Below are 19,479 nucleotides of genomic sequence, written 5' to 3' on the forward strand. Positions count from 1 at the left end.
TGTAAAGATAACAGGGTTTTAACTCATCCTAACGGACGTAACATAGCAACTGAATTACAAACCCTAGAATAATCCAGGTGAAAAAAGGAAACAACACCCACTACCACGGCTCCCTCCAAATTGGAAGAGGAATAGCTTCCCAATTATTGACTTTAGCACGTGGTCCGATGTACTATATATCTGCTTTGCTGGACCCTTCACCGGCCTCAACCATGTTCACTTCAGCAAATACCCTCTCGAACACCTTATCCAAGTTCTCCTCTGCACCAATCAGTGAACCTGACACTTTGCCAATAACTGCTTTCTAACACCCGGCCTGACAAAGGACCTGGACAGGCGTGGAATCGGTTTGGGAAGAACCCAAGCTTTCTTTTTCAATTTACGAGCCCTTCTAACATCTGGCGCTGTTATCTTGAATCCCAACCCGAAGGTATCCAAATTCTTGGGCAAGGAAACAGGTTGAACGATACCTTGAAGCTCAGCCCCCAGACCTTTCCCTGCCACGAACCCATTACTTAGCATTTCTGACACTACCATGGCGGTCGCAGCTGCTACCCCGGGACGTGGAATTCTTTTACCCTCCGGTACCTTATCCATCGGGATTGTGTCGAAGACCTGATAAACCCATGGTCCCTTATCATCATCAGTCTCTATAAAGGGCACGATGGCATCACTTACAGCACATGTGTGGTCTTCCCCGTGTAGCACGACATCTTGTCTGTCCCGCTCGAACTTGACCATTTAATGCAACGTGGAAGGCACTGCTTTGGCCGCGTGGATCCATGGTCGACCCAACAAAAGTTTATAAGATACTGCAACGTCCAGCACCTGAAATTCCATGGTGAACTCGACCGGGCCAATAGTCAATTCAAGTATAATATCCCCCACTATGTCTGTTCCGCCTCCGTCGAACCCTCGAACGCAAACACTATTTTTGTGGATTCTATCATCCTCAATCCTCAACTTGTTTAGTGTAGACAATGGACAAATATTGGCACTAGACCCGTTATCGATCAACACCCGAGTAACCACTGAATCTTCACACTTGACTGTCAAGTAGAGAGCTTTATTATGTTCTGTGCCCTCCACGGGCAATTCATCGTCAGAAAATGTCACCCTGTTTACCTCAAAGATTATGTTGGTAATCGTCTCCAGGTGGTTTACTGAAATTTTTCGGGCACACGAGCTTTATTCAATATCTTCATCAAAGCTCGACGATGTTCATCTGATTGGATCAGTAATGACAACAACGAGATCTGGGTTGGCGTTTTTCTCAATTGTTCAACAATGGAATAATCCTGTACTTTCATCTTTTTCAAAAACTCTTCCGCTTCTTCCTCCGTTACAACCTTCTTGACTAGTACTGGATTGTCTTTAGTAACCCTGGCCTTTCTCAACTCTTCGGGAGCAAAACAACATCCTGACCGAGTTAATCTTTGCGCATCACAACTCTTTTCCTCAATTTCCTTTCCTTTGTATGTCACCACTACCTTTTCATATTTCCACGGCACGACTTTGATATCAACCACGGGTAATTGGACTACTGGTTTTATGACAACTGGTTCTATGTAGGCCCCTTTCACAACAACCGCGGGTGCAGATGATGCCCCTGGTACCACTAACTTGGTTGGCTCTGGCTTCTTTGCGATGATGGACGACCCTTTCCCTATTACCACCACTGGCTTGTCATTCACCCCTTTTGGCTGAGTTGTTGGCTTTGCCCTCACTGCATTTTCCTTCTCCTTGGCCTCAATAGAACGAATCATCATAACCATATGTGAGGGCTTTTTAGGCTCTGCTCCCTCATATAGCAGTTCAATCATGTTGGCCTCATGATGTGCCGGCAATGGGTTTTGATTAATGTTTGGTGCCTCCGGAGCCTATACTTCAATACGACGATTATCAATAAGTTCCTGCACCGCGTTCTTTAATCTTCAACATTTCTCAGTATCGTGCCCCGACATCCCTGAACAATACTCACAACTGACCGAATGATCCAGGTTTCTTGGAGGGAGATTTGGCATGTTGGGCTCGACTGGTGTCAACATTCCCAGCTGTTTCAATCTATAGAAGAGAGTGGTATAAGATTCTCCCAATGGAGTAAAGGTTCTTTTGTTCTGGACTTTCTCATTTCTAAAAGTTTGGTTCGGGCGAAAGCCGGCTCCTGGACTATAAGCCCTCGGGTGTGGATATGTGTTTTGTGGAGCTGGGTATGTGTTTTGGGTAGCCGGCACACGCCATTACGCGTGAGCCGGAGGCTGGGTATAAGTTTGGGCATGATGGACGGAAAAGTGTGGCTCTGGTGGTGGATAATAGTGCTGAGGAGGGCCATATGGGGTATACAGGTAATTTGGGTGGTGGGGTCTGGGTTGGTTGTAATATGGTGAAGGGCTTCCAGACCTGGACCATAATCCGGATTCGACAGTCGCAACCTCTTCTTTCTTCTTCTTTCCAAGCACACCCTCAGTGCCGTTTTGAATGGCTTGGGTGGTTGCTTTGATTGCTGAATAACTCATGATCTTATTGGATTTGAGTCCCTCCTCAACCATGCCTCCCATTTTTACAACTTCATTAAAGGACTTGCCCACTGCTGACACCAAATGACCAAAATAGGTGGGCTCCAAAGCCTGCAAAAAATAGTCAACCATTTCACTCTCTTTCATCGGGAGGTCAACCCTTGCCGCTTGCTCTCTCCAACGGAACCCATATTCTCGAAAGCTCTCACCGTGCTTCTTCTCGATCTTTGTCAATGACAGTCGATCTTGGATGATTTCGAGATTGTATTGAAACTGACAGGCGAAGGCTTGGGCCAAGTCGTCCCAGGTGTACCACCTCCTATGGTCTTGTCTAGTGTACCATTCCAACACCGATCCGCTCAAACTTTGGCTGAAATATGCCATCAACAATTCATCTCTCCCTCTTACTCCTCTCATCTTGCTATAAAAAATCCCCTTAAATGCGCTATTGGGTCGCCATGCCCATCGTACAAATCGAACTTAGGCATCTTGAACCTGACTGGTAACTGAACATCTGGGAACAGACATAAATCTTTATAGGCCACACTTACTTGGCCCCCTAACCCCCTCATGTCTCGGAATGATTGCTCCAGGCTTTTGACCTTTCTAATCATCTCCTCTTGTTCAGGGTCTTTGGGCGGCTTCTTGGTGCCTGGTGTGAGATCAAGATGAGGGGTATAAGAGTAGGGTTCTGGTACTTTGAAGGTAGGCTCAGGGGGGTAGTACTGGTTGTCGAGCGTCTGGAACAGAGGTTCACTAGGAGATCGATGTAGGGTAGCAGGCGGAGGTGCCACAAAAACGGGAGTAATTGGTGGAGAGGGGTATGAAACTTGTTTGGATGGAGGAGCCTGTAATGTATGAGAAGTGGTGCCTTGGCATTGTTGGTAGAGTGGAAATGATGGAGATGAATTCACAGTGGGCGGCTCCTGAGGCTAAGCCAATGGTGGGATATAAGTGGGGTTAGCAGGATAAACTGGTGGTGGATGCCCCTTCGCCCAGGCTTGGTACATTTCAGCCATCTGTTGTTTCAATTTATACATTTCCTCCCTCATTGCATGAACGTCCATTTCTTCTACTTCTTTCGATGGGTCAATAATACTCGTATCAGATTCCAGGCCAGTCATGTTCACTTTATCTTTAGACCGGGTGTTGTATGTATGAGTTGCCAGAATGCCAAACAACTAACCACCTACCTGGACTCACACATGTAGACAACAATTCCGTTAGCGATTAGGACTTAGCAGATTGGATAACCGCACATTGGGCATGAATGCACCTATACAGTTAACCATTTCTATTATGCATTTGTTCAACCGCATGCGTCATCTCGACATTTCCTTAGTTCCAACTGTAAGCTTTCTCTTTTCTTTTGTTTTCTTTTTTTTTTCTTTTCTCTTTCATCTTTTCTTTCCGCATTCTATCCCTTTCTTATTTTTTCGCTCTTTTCTTTTCTTATTCTTTTTCCACCCCTCTTGTTTTTCTTCTTTATTTCCCTCTTCATTTGGTTACGGTCGAATCCGATGGAGATTGCCTATGTATCGTGACCCCGCACGAATTAGACCAGGCGTAGTTCGTGAAAATAAGTGCAAAAATAAAGGAACAAATTTTTGGGAATTTTCAGATTTTCATTACCACAACATTCTATTACAAACTAAACATTTTGAAATGGAAAACAATGGACTCCAACTAAATACATACTCGATCTATGAATATATTAGTGCTTCAAAAGTGGGTGCCCGCGGGGCATCGTTCGGCCTCGCCGCGGGCTTAGGTGCCAAATCCCTTTCAAGTTGCTCCAGCTCATACATGGTTCGCTTGATATAAATTATTACTGCCGAAAAGAAGGTAGTGCGGGTCATGTCTTCACATGTCCAACATCTCCTGAGGATGGCGTGGGCAATGGTCTCAATCCTGTCTCTTGTTCGACCCTTTTCTATAAGCAATCGCCTTACTTGATTATTGCGAGCCTCCAACACATGAGAATCCTGAAAATGCTGATCCTGCAGCTGCTGTATTTCTACTTCCATTCGGGCCAGTAAATCATAGCAGTGCCCACTTTCGGTCTCAAAAGTTTTAGCTTGCTTAACTGCTTTATCCTCAAGGGTGACCACTTTCCTTTTCAGACTACCGATGGCCTTTTCATAATCCTTCTTTAATTATTGCATGTAATGGGTGCGTTCTTCCATTCTTTTTACCCACTGTGCTCGGAGTTCCGCTATGGTGCCTTCGGATTTTTTCAGCTCATCCTGGCACTCACCAATTTCCCTTTTCATCCCTTTTATCAACCACTCGTCCGACTGGCTCCTTTGTTGGTTATTGGCAGCTATCCTCATTTGCTGGATTTGGGCCCTAAGCGCCTCGTTTTCTTGGGCCAACCTGTTCTTTTCTCCCTGATCAGCAGCAACTTGCACACTGTTCTCAAATTTCAGAGCTCTGATCTGTTGTTTCAACTTGCTGATTTCAGCCTGATAGCCTTCTTCTTTTGCTAGCCAACCCCATTGTTCTTGTGATGATTCAGTGAAATCCTGGATGTGGGGCCTTTTAGCTGGCCTCTGATGCTCAAGTTCTCTTCTATACCATGCGATGTATTCTGGTGACATTTCTCCTTTGGCCCGATCCTGCACACAAGTATCTGCTTGTGGGTATTGACATTCATTCCAAATCTCACGGACTTTCGCTTAGGGAAACTGTCCGTCAGGGCCAATCTCAATTACTTGAACACTAAGATCTTCCTCCCGTGGTACGGTTTGGCATCTCCCGAGTTGTCTCAGAACCCGACAGGGAGCATAAGGCTGGATGCTCTTAAGGCCCATCAAAAGAAAATGTGACCTAGCTGCTGGCATGTATATGATTTCTTCAACAGGCAACCATCCCAACGTCCACTGTATCTGACTGTCTGTGAGAGTACGAAAGTATGATATCCATGCTGTTAATCCTTCAGGCAGACTAACCCCATCAATCCTTGTGTAAAACTCTCCTATACATGTCTTATCAGATGAACCATAACTCAAGAGCGGGGAACGGTAGCATAGATGCTTGGTCATCCACATTTGTAGCAACAGGTTACACCCCTCAAAAAAGTTGCCTCCGGATTTGCAGGCAGTGAGAGCCCGGAAAATGTCAGACACGATCATAGGTGCAAGAGTGCTTTCATTTTGAGCAAGTAAGGTACTGACGACCCCGACTATTTTTATATCAATATTCTCGTCTTCCCTTGGGAACACCAGGAGGCCTAAAAAGGTTATCATGAAAGCCACCCGTCTGTGATCATCCCATTTTCGACGATTATTTTTACTACATAGCTTGATGTCCGTCTTGTTAAACCCTCCCACGTGGCCGTACCTGTCGTATATGAAGCGCAGAGTACAGAAGCCTTTTGCCAAATCTGGATTATGGACTGTCCTGGGTATTTCTAAAAACCGATGCACCGTGATGGCTATTGGAGCAATCAGATATTTTTCTCTTAACGGAACCTCAGCATTTCCGATGTACCCGGCGATTTCCTCCAGAGTTGGGGTTAGCTCAAAATCTGGGAAGTGGAAGACGTTGTGCGCTGGGTCCCAGCAGGTGACCAACGCTTTTATAATATCACCCCGAGGCTTGATTTCCAGCAAACCCGTAAGACCTTTCAGAAATTTCTTAACTTCGTCTTGTCCTTCTTTGACTAAATCATTCCACCAAAGCCGCAACTCTAAAGGGATTTTAGTCATTATTGAGAAAGGTTCGTTTTGCATCGTGCTCATCCTGCACATTTATTAAAGTGATTTAAGCAAAACTTTTATTTGATTCAAAAGAAAATTAACTATTTTTTTTTTAAATTAAAAATGAAAGACTCGGTTTTCAAACACGGCCTTTCAGCACTCCCAAGAACGAAGATTTTCTGGCTGGAGAGTCAACTGGTCAAAATCAAAATGACCAAAAGTGGCCGTTTTTACGAAGTCAGCCTTCCGGCGTCCCTTTCGGGCGCATTCGACTGTTTTTGATGAAAACGGCATCACCCGACTTATTCATGCAAAAAAAAATTTAAACTTTAAATATTTTTGGCTATTTTTGCAAAGGGGAGGTTGGACCCGATGAGGGTTGCCTACGTATCTCACGCCCTGTGAGAATCAAACCTACGTAGTTCGGGCAAAGAAACTAACTATATTTTGAAAACAAGATCTTCTTTTTTCATTTTCCATGGCAAGACAAACTATTTTTCCTTTCTATTTTTGAAAACAAGGCAAAATAACGACTTTTCCTTTTTCATTTTCAACAACCTATTTTTCCAACTTAAAGTAAAGACTCTTTTTCTTTTCCTTTTCAACAAACAGTTTTCCAAAAATAAAGGACTCTTTTCCTATTTTTCTTTTTGCTTTTAGTACAACAGACTTATTAAAAATAAAGCAATCTTCTTTTCATTTTCTCAAATTTCGGCAGAGTTTCGCCAGTATTTGGTCATCGGTTTTTCTAAAATAATCAATTAACTCCCTAACTGCTATTTCTCTTTTTTTTTCTCAATTTTCTAACATTCCCGAGATTTAAGAGCCGGTCAACATGCCGGTTCGGAACAAATATATGTACAGAACAAGTAGGATGCATCATGATGGTCTTTTCATTTCAGGTTGCTAGCCCTAGATGGACTCAACCCCTGTGTTGAGTCCCCTAAGTCAAATGCAGAATGATGCAATTAAGCACTCCTACTAGGGATCCGACATGAAGTCAAGTTATTCTAGGTTCAAAACCTGGGTATGTGTTCTAAACAGTGCACCCGAGCGGACAACTCGAGTCGAGGAGGGGGCAGCGTACCGGGGACCCGCGAGATCGTCCGACTTTGCAACTTATACGAGCCTCTTTCTTTATTTCAGGGTATGACACTAACAGAATAGGGAGTCTCAACCAGTAAGCACATCCCCGGAGGTGAGAAGAGAAGGGTTCGACACAATTTATATACAGTTCAGATAATATCCAAGCGGTACATCATTTAGCACATTTAGCCTGAAACATGTAAGGAGATCAGATAAAGCCAACACAACAATTATTCATAGCTCGAATTCTTAAACCCTGAACCAGAGATTCTGGGTTCGGTCCCCAGCAGAGTCGCCAGAGCTGTCACACCTCCTTTTTCACCTACACCCCCGGAAGGGCGTAAAGGAGTTTTTTCCACTTAAAGGACAATCGGAACGGGATTTAATTATTAATTATTCAGAGTCGCCACTTGGGAGATTAATGGTGTCCCAAGTCACCGGTTTAATCCCGAACCGAGGAAAGATATGACTCTGTTAACAGTCCGCAAACCAAAAATTCGAGCAAGGAATTCTGTTAACCCGGGAGAAGGTGGTAGGCATTCCCGGGTTCCGTGGTTCTAGCACAGTCGCTCAACTGTTGTATTTGATCTTATATGATTTTAATACATGCTAACTTGTGTGCCTTTTATTCGTAAACCGCTTTTTATCATTGTTTATTTTAAAAGAATTGCGACGTCGTGAAAGTGCGTTTCGAACCACGTCGCAATCAATGCACCCGTGGTCGTCAACACATTTCGACTTCGTTGAGACTTGGATTTGGGTCGCATCAATGCGCACCCGAGTTTAAGAAGGTAATTTTATTAGAATCGCGTCTAAAGAGTCTAATGCATCATTATCTTTTGGGAGGGCCGTGAAGATCGCTAAACGACCCTTCCCGATTTTCTAAATATTTTTAAACCTTTATTGAGGGCCCCGCAAATTTTGTATTTCGTTGGGCGAGACACGTCTCATTTTTATTTTAAAAGAGCAAGCCTAAAACGACTAAATTTTTTCTATTTTTTTTTGTTTTGTCTCTAAAAGATAAAAAAAACCTAATTATTTATTATCAGAAAAATCGGGCTTCGAATTCAAGCCCAGACCCAAAAAAAAGGGAGCACCTTTTAGCTTGAACCCGCTACCTAATTCAAAACCCAGACTGATGTTATTATTCGAGAAAAACTTCAATTGGTTTATGCACTACCAAATCCTTTTGGGCTTTGCAACAGGCCCTAGGAGAGACCAAGGCACAAACAAGTATAAGAAGAATATCAGTCTGGCCCAAGTTTAGGGGATAGTTAAGTTGTGGGCTCAAAATGAGCCCCATCCCAAGATCAGGAGGAAAACACATCGGCATAACGCCTGCTAACGTTACCCCGAAAAGACTCGGCATTTTTAACACAGGAAAGGGCGATCCATAGCTACTCATGCTCAACAGGATACTGACTATTTGGACTTTAACTTCCAATCTCAATTGCTTCCATTTACTGACTCCTATTGAATTTTGAGTACTAATAGGGTAGAGTACAATTCAGGCAACAACGAATTTATTGTATATTCCACATGCTGATTGTTTTCGATATGGTTTTAACTAACGACTAGGTCAAACGAATTATGAACTTGAGGATGAGCTACTACAATTACAAATCTATTCCAACTAGCGCTCTTAATTGCCACTGCCAAACTCCATAAGAACAAACTAATTAATTAAAATCAAAGACTGATTTCCAGCCCAAATTAAGACAGTCCACACCTATGAGAGCCACAATTATGTCTGTTATCAATCAGCTACAAAGTAACAAATGAAATGGTTCGAATTAGTCTGAGGTAATCTCCATTAACAGTCCACAAATTATCAACAGTCTCTATTGTCTCATATCCAACACAAATTAATCATTCCAAATGAATCACAAAGAAAATTGTATATGAACCGAGGCCATAACAAGATGCTTGCACTTTAATTTCTCTTTCAATTTGTTTTTATTCAGCTCGCAGTCAAATATATCACTCAACAGGGGAGATAAGTACCTGGAGGTATGAAACAATGAAGAAGAAAGAAGGATCAGCAGCAGGCAGCAGAAGTAATTGAACAACAGCAGTAATTTCAATCCCAGAAAACAGATCAAAAGTCCGGACGCCAAACAGAATGGAGAAATTGACCAAACTAGCACCAAAGCAAGCTAAATGAACTCAAATGGCATCCAGGGACATCAACAAGAATCAAACTCAAACAAAACCCAGTTCAATTCATCCCAAAACTGCTCAATAACAAACCAGCCTGATCTAGAACACTCCGGTAATCAAAATATACTACCAGCCACTCGTTAAGACCCAAATTCAATCAATTTCGATCCAAAATTCCTTTGAAGTTCAGAAGCTTGACTATGGAACTAAATGAATGAAACAGTAATCATTTTTTGAATTTTCTGCTTTTGATTTTTTTTTTGTATTTTTGTATGTTTCAATTCAAATGCTAATCTGAAGTTTTTTAGAGAAAAGGAGAAAAGCTTTTGGTGGGAATTTTTGGGCTCTAAAGAAGACATCCCTCAACAAGGCAAAAACTTGCCTTTTATAGGCATCTTGACAGATTTTCGTTTCCTTTTAGTCCCCCTTTCCTTTTGATTTTTACCCCCCCCCCATTTATTAACTTGTCACATAAGAAAACACTACTATTCTTTACAAATTACTTAAAAACCCCCATCTAGAATCTCCTAGGGTATTCTGAATTATTCTTGTCGAAAAGCTCACTATGGGCTTGGGGTCTGCTAACTCTTGGTTTGAAATTCGGACAGTGTTGTTGTTAATTGACTCCCAGTGATGGTAGAAATATCATGAGGAATGTGAGAAGAGTTCCATGGCACCAATTTGGTGAAGTTTGATGAAACGCAGGTTCGCCGGAAAATTTTCAAACCTAAATTCGAGCCATTCCAGTTACATTTGAAACAAAAGGTCATGAGGGTTGTGTAGAGGATGGTGTGACGATCTTACAGTGTAAATTTGGTACGATTTGGCGTAACTGGTGTCGTGGCCGGAAAAGTTTGAAGAAAGATTCGACACTTTTGACCATGATTCGAAGGAAACCCATGGCATGGCTGGAAAGAGGGGCCTAAGGAGATTTTGTGGTGTTTTTCTGGTGGTCAATGGCGTAGGTGGTGTTCGCCGTTGCCGGCGGCTTCGGCCAAACCTAGAGATGACACGAGGAAGAAGAGATACAATCTCTAGGGTTAAAGCCCATTTTCGGACAGTTAAATAAGAATGTGACAATTGTTTGTGGCCGTTGGATCATAAGCACTCAACGACTGAGATTAGATCCCAGACCAAACGATGTCGTTTGGTAGTCTCCTGAAGCAGATCGGGTTGTGGGTTAATTGGGCTGGGGCGGGTGATTTGGGCCAGAGTCCGGCTAGGCTAGGGACTAAATTGGGTAGGTAATTTCCTTTGGGCCAACCTTTTTAAAGCCTTCCTTTTATTTCGTTTTATTTGGGCGGGTTCCCCACTTCAAAATATAAAATTTAAAGACTGAAATGTATTCCCTTGTTATAGGGGCGGGCTTCCCACTTCAAAACATAAAATTTAAAGACTGAAATGTATTCCCTTGTTATAGGGACGGGCTCCCCACTTCAAAACTTAAAATTCAAGGACTGAAATGTATTCCCTTGTTAGGGGTGGGCTCCCCACATTAAAACTTAAAATTTAAAGACTGAAATGTATTCTTTTGTTATAGGGGCGGGCTCCCCACTTCAAAACTTAAAATTCAAGGACTGAAATGTATTCCTTTGTTATTGGGGCGGGCTCCCCACATTAAAACTTAAAATTTAAAGACTGAAATGTATTCCCTTGTTATAGGGGCGGTCTCCCTACATTAAAACTTAAAATTTAAAGACTGAAATGTATTCCCTTGTTATAGGGGCGGGCTCCCCACTTCCAAACCTCAAAACAAATTCCACAAACTAAAATAAAGGTGCACAAAGTCATTTTTTGTCAATTTCTTCATATGAAAACAATTTTAAACTATCAATTAACTCTAAAAACATGAAATTAAATCCTACACCAATGCCACATGTACTCTTGTATTTTTCGTATGAATGAAGACGCACAAATAAAATGCAACAATTACCAGAAAATGACACAAAATTCACAAAAATTATAAAATAATAAGAAATTGTTTTATTTTGAAATTTGGGAATAATTTGCTTAGGGCAAAAATCACGTGCTCACACAACCTGCTGCGGTGTGCAACCTAAACCCATAATATCCTCACAACACAGACCCTCGGCCTCACTCAGTCAGAAACCTCTCAAGCCACTCGTGCTAACAGTAAAATAGGGCGTTCAGCCCAAAATATCATTTGTAGTATCAAAACTGAGTAAATAAGGCTGAGTTATGAAATATGTAAAACATAGCATGACTGAGTACAAACATTAAATCAAAACAATAAGGAAAAGTAGTAAAAAGCCCCTAAGGGTCCAAACAGTTGGCACGAGGCCCAAATATGACATTCAGCCCAAAACATAGTAATACTTTCCAAAACACAATAGTATCAAATAGTTTCAATCAAATACATGACTTAATAGTCGTATGGAACGGACCAAGTTACAATACCCAACGGTGCACGCCCCCACGCTCGTCATCTAGCGTGTGCGTCACCTCAAAGTAGTGAAGCGATGTGAAATTCGGGGTTTCATACCCTCAGGAAAAGATTTACAGTTATTACTTACCTCAAACCAGCCAAATCTCTAACCCGCGATGCCCTTGCCTCTCGACTAGGCCTCCAAATTCTCCGAATCTAACCAAAAATGGTATCACATCATCAATACATGCCAAAGGAACAAAACCCACATGAAAATTATCAAATTAGACCCAAAATCCCGAATTTGCTCAAACCCGGCCCCAGGCCCACATCTCGGAATCCAACAAAAATTGCAAAACTAGAAACTCCTATCACTCCCAAGTCTATACATACCAAAATCATCAAAATCGGACATCAAATGACCCCTCAAATCCCCAATTTTAACTCTCAAGTTCCAAATTGCTAGTAGATTTTGGCATTGAAATTGGTTGCATTCCTATATTCTGTGATAACACTAGTGCTATACGTATGACAAAGAACCCTGTTCATCATAAGAGGACTAAGCACATAGATGTTAGACACCACTTCTTAAGAGATAACTATGAGAAAGGATTGATCTCCATAGAATTTTGTGCTACTGATAAACAAATTGCTGACATCTTCACTAAAGTACTGAGTAGAGAAAACTTTGAGAGGAACAAGTTAGAATTAGGAATTATTAAGATCACTTAATAGGTCCAACTCAGAATGCACAATAAATTTTTTTTAAAAAAATAAATTGAAAAATGAAAAAACAAATTTGGCTAGGAATTTTGAACTTGTGTAAATATCCAGATTAATTCTTACTCAGCTTCATACTTTAATTAGTATACTCCTGTGACATATGTTTATATGACTCACTGATCTCTTACAAAATTTTCTCTATTATGGCATTTGAGGCATGTTCAAGAGACTTCTAAATGAAGCACCTGGTTCATCAGTATGGGTTCATATGAAAGCTAAGGTATGTTTTCTATACTCTGCACAATTAGAAAGATTAATATTTAAATCATGAGCAGAAGTCCAATAATTGTTCAATTCCTAGAAAATTCTATCAGTTAGCTTTGAACCAGTTCCGTCTGCCTAGAACTCTAAATCGAAAAATTTGCCTAAAATCTAGAGAAGATAAACCGATCATTCAAAATCTAGAATTTCAGGTTGATTAGACCTCTAATTGACCACTACTAAAAGCTGCCGTTTTCTATTAAATGTGTATTTCTCTTTAAATACACATCATTTCTCTTGCCATCTTCATAATTCCAAACCGTCAAAATTTCTTATTCACTTTCACTTGCCCTCTTCTCCAAAACTCTAATTCCCAAATTCTCTCAAGAAACCAACGATCATGACTAACCCTCAAGACAATCCATGAAGTCCTCTACCACCAACTCCCTCAAATTCATCCACACCTCCTCCACCCAGTACACCTCCAAAACCTAGACTGCGAAGGGTGAAAATGTTTGCCCGAAAGACTGTAGCATCTGGGGCTTTGAGGAGGAAATTAAATGAGAAGTTGAAGGCAAGCCAGACCCAAAACTTCGAATCCAGCTCTGATTCTGAATCATATCAATCCGCTACTAAGGGGGAAGAACCTAGGTCTTCTGACTCTAAAAAGACTCAAGAATCTCCATCTAAGGTAATTTCTTCTATGTCTGAAAATCTAGAAACTAGGTTTGTTCAGGTTGGGTTTGTTAAGGATGTAGAATTACTAGGGTCACGAAGGAGTGGAGGTAAAAAGAATTCTGAAAAGAAAAAGAGAGAGAGGGTGCATGTGGTGAAGAGAGGGGAAATGGGCAAGGAGTAGTTCCTGCTATCTGTGGGGTTGCACAAGAAAGGGTAGTAGAGAGTGGCATGAAGTCAGGGGGAAGTGATTCTGGGGAAGCTGCTGAGGGGTTGGTTCATCTGAGCACATAGAGAGATGAACCTGTTTCATCTACTGAAGAGACCCTAGCAGACCTGCTGAAAAAGGTTGGGGCAAGCTATGACCCAAAGAAACGCAGAACTCCCACAAAAAAGCCCCAAATGTTCCTAAGCCTTCCAAGAAAAGAAAGGCTTCATCCACAACACATACTGCCTCTTCATTTCCAAAAGGTAGAGCCACAAGAAGCAGGGTGAAACAGATTGAAGCTGATCTACAAAGGCTTTGGCTGAAAGTTAGAAAAAGAAAATGGATAAAGGAAAGGTAAAGATTGCAGAATTCTCAGAGGTTGTTGAGGAAGAGGAGATGGAACTGGTCCATCAAGAAAGGGGTACATTAGTGGAGGTTCCTACCCCCAAGACCAAAAAGCCCAAGACTTCCTTTAAGAAGTCTTCCTCTGTGTCTGAGGCTGTTGAACCTATACTAGCCAAGAGTACAAGATTTTCAGTGAAAAACGAACAATCAAAAATTTCTGAAGATGATGACTAGAGTGGAGAAGAAGAAGAAAATGATTCTGAGAAGGAACATGATAAGCTTGCCATGTTTGGCAAAAGAAAGATTTTAAAGGGTAGACTGCTGAAAGACCTGGTGGAACCAGGAATGATGAGATTGGTGGATGCTTTAGTTGCTCAGGGATGGAAGGACATGGTCCTTCAGATGGATGGTAGGCTAGCCAGAAATAAGCTAATTGAATTTTTGGCAAATGCTGCAGTTAAGGATGGCAATGTTAGTAGCCTGGTGAAAGGAGTTCAAGTACAGTTTGATTCAAAGAAACTAGGAGAGATCCTGGACATATCCTCAGAAGGGTGTGATGACTATACAAGGCAAAGGTGGCCCTGCCTGGACTCACTCCCTTCTGCTCTTGCAATCACCAGGAGGTTTTGTGATTCAGAAGATGCGAATAAAGCCAAGGCTGTGCAAAAAAGTGAAATGAGGCCTGAGCACAAGGACTTGTTTGAATTTGTCAACAAGTGTTTATTGCCGAGACAGGAGAGAAGGCACATTGCAAATTACATGGATCTAGTTCTTATGGAGTGCCTGGAGAGAGGAAAGCAAATCAACTGGCCTGCCTTCATTATCAAGCTGCTAGAGACGGTCATAAATGACTCCAAGGCTCATGCTACTCCCAATGGCTTTATTCTAACCACAGTTCTGGACAGGCTCAATATGCCTCTGAAGAAATAGGAAATGGCCTCAAGCAAGGATCAATTTGGCATCAATACTCTTCTTGCTTGTGACTATGCAGTCAATGCCATCTCAAATGAACCTGGTTCATCCCAGAAGGCACCCATCAATAGCAAAGTTAGGACTCTGGTTCAGGAATGTGAAGCCAAGGATGCTGAAAGAGCTAGGCTCAAGGCTCGTGTGGCTGAAGTGGAATCTGAGAGGGATGGTCTCAGAACTGAGATTGCCAAAGAAAAGAAGAAGAATGATGGAATTCTTCACAATATGCTGAATCTTCTCCAAACCCAAACCCAACCCTCTAGTTCCTCCAAGCCTTAGGACTCTTAGCTTTTGTCTCCTGAACTTATTTAGTGCCTCAGTGAACCAGATTAGGGATTTTTCTATCTTTTGTTTTTGCTCATAGTTTGCATGTTTTTCTTTCTTTTTGTGGATTGTTGGTGGCAATATATCTTTGTCAATGATAACTACTGTTTTTCTCTTGTTCAATGATTAATCTGTCCTTGATAGTTTAAATATGTTTGCTTGATTACTGATAATTACACCATGATTGCACTTGCAGTTGCCTCAGTGGCTATGAGTACTTATTAAAATCTGGGAATCACACTTTGTAAGCAACTTTTCGATGATGCCAAAAGGGGGAAGAGACACTGTGCTTTACATATTCTGAAATAAGTGATATTTATAACCTAATTAACCTGGTCCTTGATGATAAGTGAATTTTTTAATTTTAGTATTGATGGTTAAACTTAGTTCTTATAGGTTCCAAATCAGTAAAAAGCACAAAGTTTGTCATCATCAAAAAGGGGAATTTATTGGCCCCAAAACATGTGAAGTTTTGAAGATTGACAAAACAACTCAGTCATGGACCACGTCCATCTTATGAAGCAACAATCATGATCAACCTATACATGTGAGATGCACGTAAAGGAGATAAGTCCTACTAATCAAGCATCAATATCTTCTGATCTGATCGAAAAGGTTGCATATTGGATAAGGGGAGAAAGTCTCCTTATATGAAGAGAACACAATCTAGGATGAAAATAGTGTTAGAGTTTGAGATCATCATGAACTCTTCCACGATAGAAGAGTAACAATTGAGTCCCAATCAAACTCTGATTACTAATATATTAAATGTAAGTGTTGTTCTCTTTTATAGGTAATGCACATACGCAGAAGTTAAACTAAATTAAGAGAAAAAGAACAAGGCGATTTTGCAAGAAATTTATGTGTGATTTGAGTGTGCACACCTGAAGCTACTTGAATAAGATAATAGAACCAGTTCGATTGTATGTATCTTTTATTCTAGTTCAATTGTAGTAGGTGGTTTAAAATTGTACCTTTCAGCTTTCATAGAAGCAATTGTATTAGGTATCTAGAGTGTTCAAGTTATAGCTAACTTGAAGTTGTCGCAACAGTTGAGGCTGTGTGCCACAACGAGATTAGAGTTAATCCTTAGGTTTACAAAGAGTTTTTGTAAATGCTGTTTTGGCTCAGTGATTTTAGTGGAAGTTTGGGAAAATCCTATTGAGTAGTAGGTCGTGGTTTTTTCACCTTTTCAACCAAGTATTTTCCATGTAAAAATCTCTGTGTTCTTTATTTTTTGTATTTATTATTCCGCAAACAGTAGTAGTTGGAACACCTAGAAGAACCAGGTTCTTCTATAGTTTAGTTAAGCAAAATTGAGTACCACACAAATCACCCCCCTCTTGTGTGGTATTGATGCTTAAAGCATGACGAATCATATGAACACATCTCGCAGTTACATCATACTCATCACATAGCTATCTAGTCATCACTTCCACAAATAGGGACACTATCGAAAATATAAATACCAAAAGCACGTGCTCACACAATCAACACCTCAGTGCTCAAGCTACAGGCAAAGCCCGGCCTCAAGTCCTCCAGACTAGCCCAATATCAACACATAGAAATCACGTCTCGCCCCTCGTTCAGGGAATCACAAGTCGTCGATGAACAACTGATATCGAGCACTCATGCACGCATATGAACGCGTGGAAGGAATTTAGAGAGTTACATTTAAGGCTAAATTAATGACGCACGATAAGAATTCAAGAATGTGAAGTTTTCCTAAAGGTTATGCAGCCTCTCGAAGATAAGTACATACATCTCCGTACCGATCCGCGAGACTCAACTAAACCTGCTAATGACTTGTGAGAGCTATGTAACCTAAGCTATGATAACAACTTGCCACGATCCCCAAACCAACCCCGTTGTGATGGAGCCTATTATGAAACTAGGCCAGCTGACACAATCCCAATTCAAACTAATATTTCATAAAAAGAATGTTTTAAGCTATTAATTAATGGAATTCATAGTTTAAGTCTATATAACAAGTGCGGAAGAAACATAAGCCCGATATCGGGGTGTCACAAGTCACAAGCATCAACTAAAGGTCTAAATACAACAAAGACTATCACAATCTGGAAAATGCTAAAAATAGACTAAGGAAGATAAGAGGGAGAAGAACAAGGCTGCGAATGCTATGCAGCTACCTTACCGACTTGGAAAGACCCGCTGGATGAAAGATCAACGCTCACTATCACGATCTGCAACTCCTGAATCTGCACACAAGGTGCAAAGATTAATGTGAGTACACCAACTCAGTACGTAATAAGAGTAAATAAAGACTGAGCAGTAAGAAAACATATAATCCATATCATTGTCACACCCCTTTTTTACCTCACTTAACCCTCTTAAAATTATAAAAAAGATTTTGTGAAGATCAAAAGGGTTTTCAAAATTGAAAGTGACAAAGAATTGTGTTCAAAAAGATTTTTCAGAGTTGCCACCTGACATTGGTTTTGGTGTGCTAAATCACCATTTTTAAATAATTTTTTCTTTTAAAACACTTTTGACTCCAAAACTAAGTTTGCACCAGAGATTCGGGTAAGGGGGTTCATTTGACTCAGGAAGAAAGTGTTAGTCATTCTCCGAGTCCCGTGAAAGTCACGGGTGCGTACCCGATCTAGTTGGCTTTTTAGATTTTTCTAACTAAGGTAACACAAAGAAAATAAGCAAACAAGAGGCTCGAGGTTGTTCCCCTCCTAAATAAAGAAAATAAGAGAGAAATAAATAAAAACAAGATACTATACTATGCTTCCATGATGAATGGCGTCTTGTACTTGGCCTTCATTTACATATACCTCGGGGTATTCCTCGGATAAAATAATAACTAACAGGGAACAAACTCTTGCCTCAGACTTAAAAAAAAATCCTAAGGCTTGCCTACCCAAGTGTGGCCGGCCTAAGCATGCTCCTAGAGGACAATGTAATAAAAGTAAAATGAATAAAACTAAAAGAATAAAAATTAATTGCATAGCCACTCCCTTCTTTATTTCTTATTTCATGCATTTGACCAGACCCGATCTAAAATATGAGAACAATTAATTAATAATGGGCTTTGGTCATTCATGCATTTGACCAGGCTCGATCCTAAAATATGAGAACAATTAATTACTAATGGGCTTTGGTCATTCTCCCCCACCCGTAATTCAACAATCATCCAAATATATATTATCCAACCAAATGAAATAGGCATCTAGCATATATAAATGTGAACACCAATAACAATAAAAGAAATGAGCGATGGATCCAAATATGATAAGAGCCTTAACCTTCCCCATCAACCCATGCCAATTTCGAAGAACAATCAACCAGCAGAACCTTTAGACTATAATTCCCATGGAAACTGGCATAGAACCTAATGACTTTTCCCAAAACTCAAAGACCCAGTGCATCAGTTGAAAACAACAACCAAATTGCCAAATGACTAGAATTGAAGCAAATGCTATTTGAGATTAAGGAAGCTTTAAGGAACTCATCTGAAGTACTAATTTTGAAACATAGAACTGGAACTTCATTTTTATATGGAGATAGTTGAGAGTCAATTAATTTCACATAGAAAAAGAACTGCTAGGTGTAAACGTGCTTAAAGACACTGATTCATCCAAATCAAGGTGACGATAGCCAATCCAAAAGTCGAAAAGATGTCAAACCATCCACTATAAACTTAGTTCAAATGGAGGAATACAAACAAAACTTTTTGGAAATTTTAATGTACCGGTTCTTCTGTTTGATCAACAATCGTAAAATCAAGCAAATCTCAGTTAGACACATAAACTACTCAGCAAATCAAAACCACTGCAAACCAGTGGTGCAAAATTTGCACTAAAAATGTGCTGATATGCTACCTAAATAGTACAAAACATGGCAGATTTTCAGCATGTCTAGCAGTCCAGACAATTGTTTAAAATACTGCAGGTGATTGGCTCGATTTACTGCCCAAATCGGCTGTCTTCAACATCTTAAATGAGTTAGGGCAGTAACAGTGTAGACAAATTTCCGAACAAGAGAAGGAAAACAGAACAAATCGGAACACATACATTCAATGAAACAATTCAATTCAGACACCATTTAAACCATGATCTGATAAGAAGAAATCATTGAGCAATGCCAAATTCACCAATT

The 19,479-nt window shown here is 40.7% G+C and overlaps 1 protein-coding gene across 1 annotated transcript; it reads right to left on the reverse strand.

Moving 5' to 3' along the window:
• Window positions 1–741: 741 nt before the first annotated feature.
• On the reverse strand, window positions 742–5,116 carry LOC138890390 (uncharacterized). Its single transcript, XM_070173773.1, has 5 exons — window positions 4,712–5,116; window positions 4,469–4,666; window positions 3,068–3,448; window positions 1,165–1,880; window positions 742–1,117 (listed from the first exon to the last, which is right to left on the reverse strand). Exons 1-5 carry the CDS (start codon window positions 5,114–5,116, stop codon window positions 742–744), a joined length of 2,076 nt encoding a protein of 691 aa, XP_070029874.1.
• Between the last annotated feature and the right edge of the window lie 14,363 nt (window positions 5,117–19,479).

Source organism: Nicotiana sylvestris, chromosome 4, assembly GCF_000393655.2.
Source record: "Nicotiana sylvestris chromosome 4, ASM39365v2, whole genome shotgun sequence".
Taxonomy (NCBI): domain Eukaryota; kingdom Viridiplantae; phylum Streptophyta; class Magnoliopsida; order Solanales; family Solanaceae; genus Nicotiana; species Nicotiana sylvestris.

Excerpts from the sequence above, each read along its gene's own strand:
- LOC138890390 (XM_070173773.1), bottom strand. The coding sequence starts at position 5,116 with ATGTCACCAGAATACATCGCATGGTATAGAAGAGAACTTGAGCATCAG. Across the intron at positions 4,667-4,711 it reads CGGAACTCCGAGCACAGTGG|AAGGATTATGAAAAGGCCAT; the intron begins GTAAAAAGAATG and ends CAATAATTAAAG. Across the intron at positions 1,881-3,067 it reads TGAGGGGGTTAGGGGGCCAA|GCTCCGGAGGCACCAAACAT; the intron begins GTAAGTGTGGCC and ends ATTGAAGTATAG.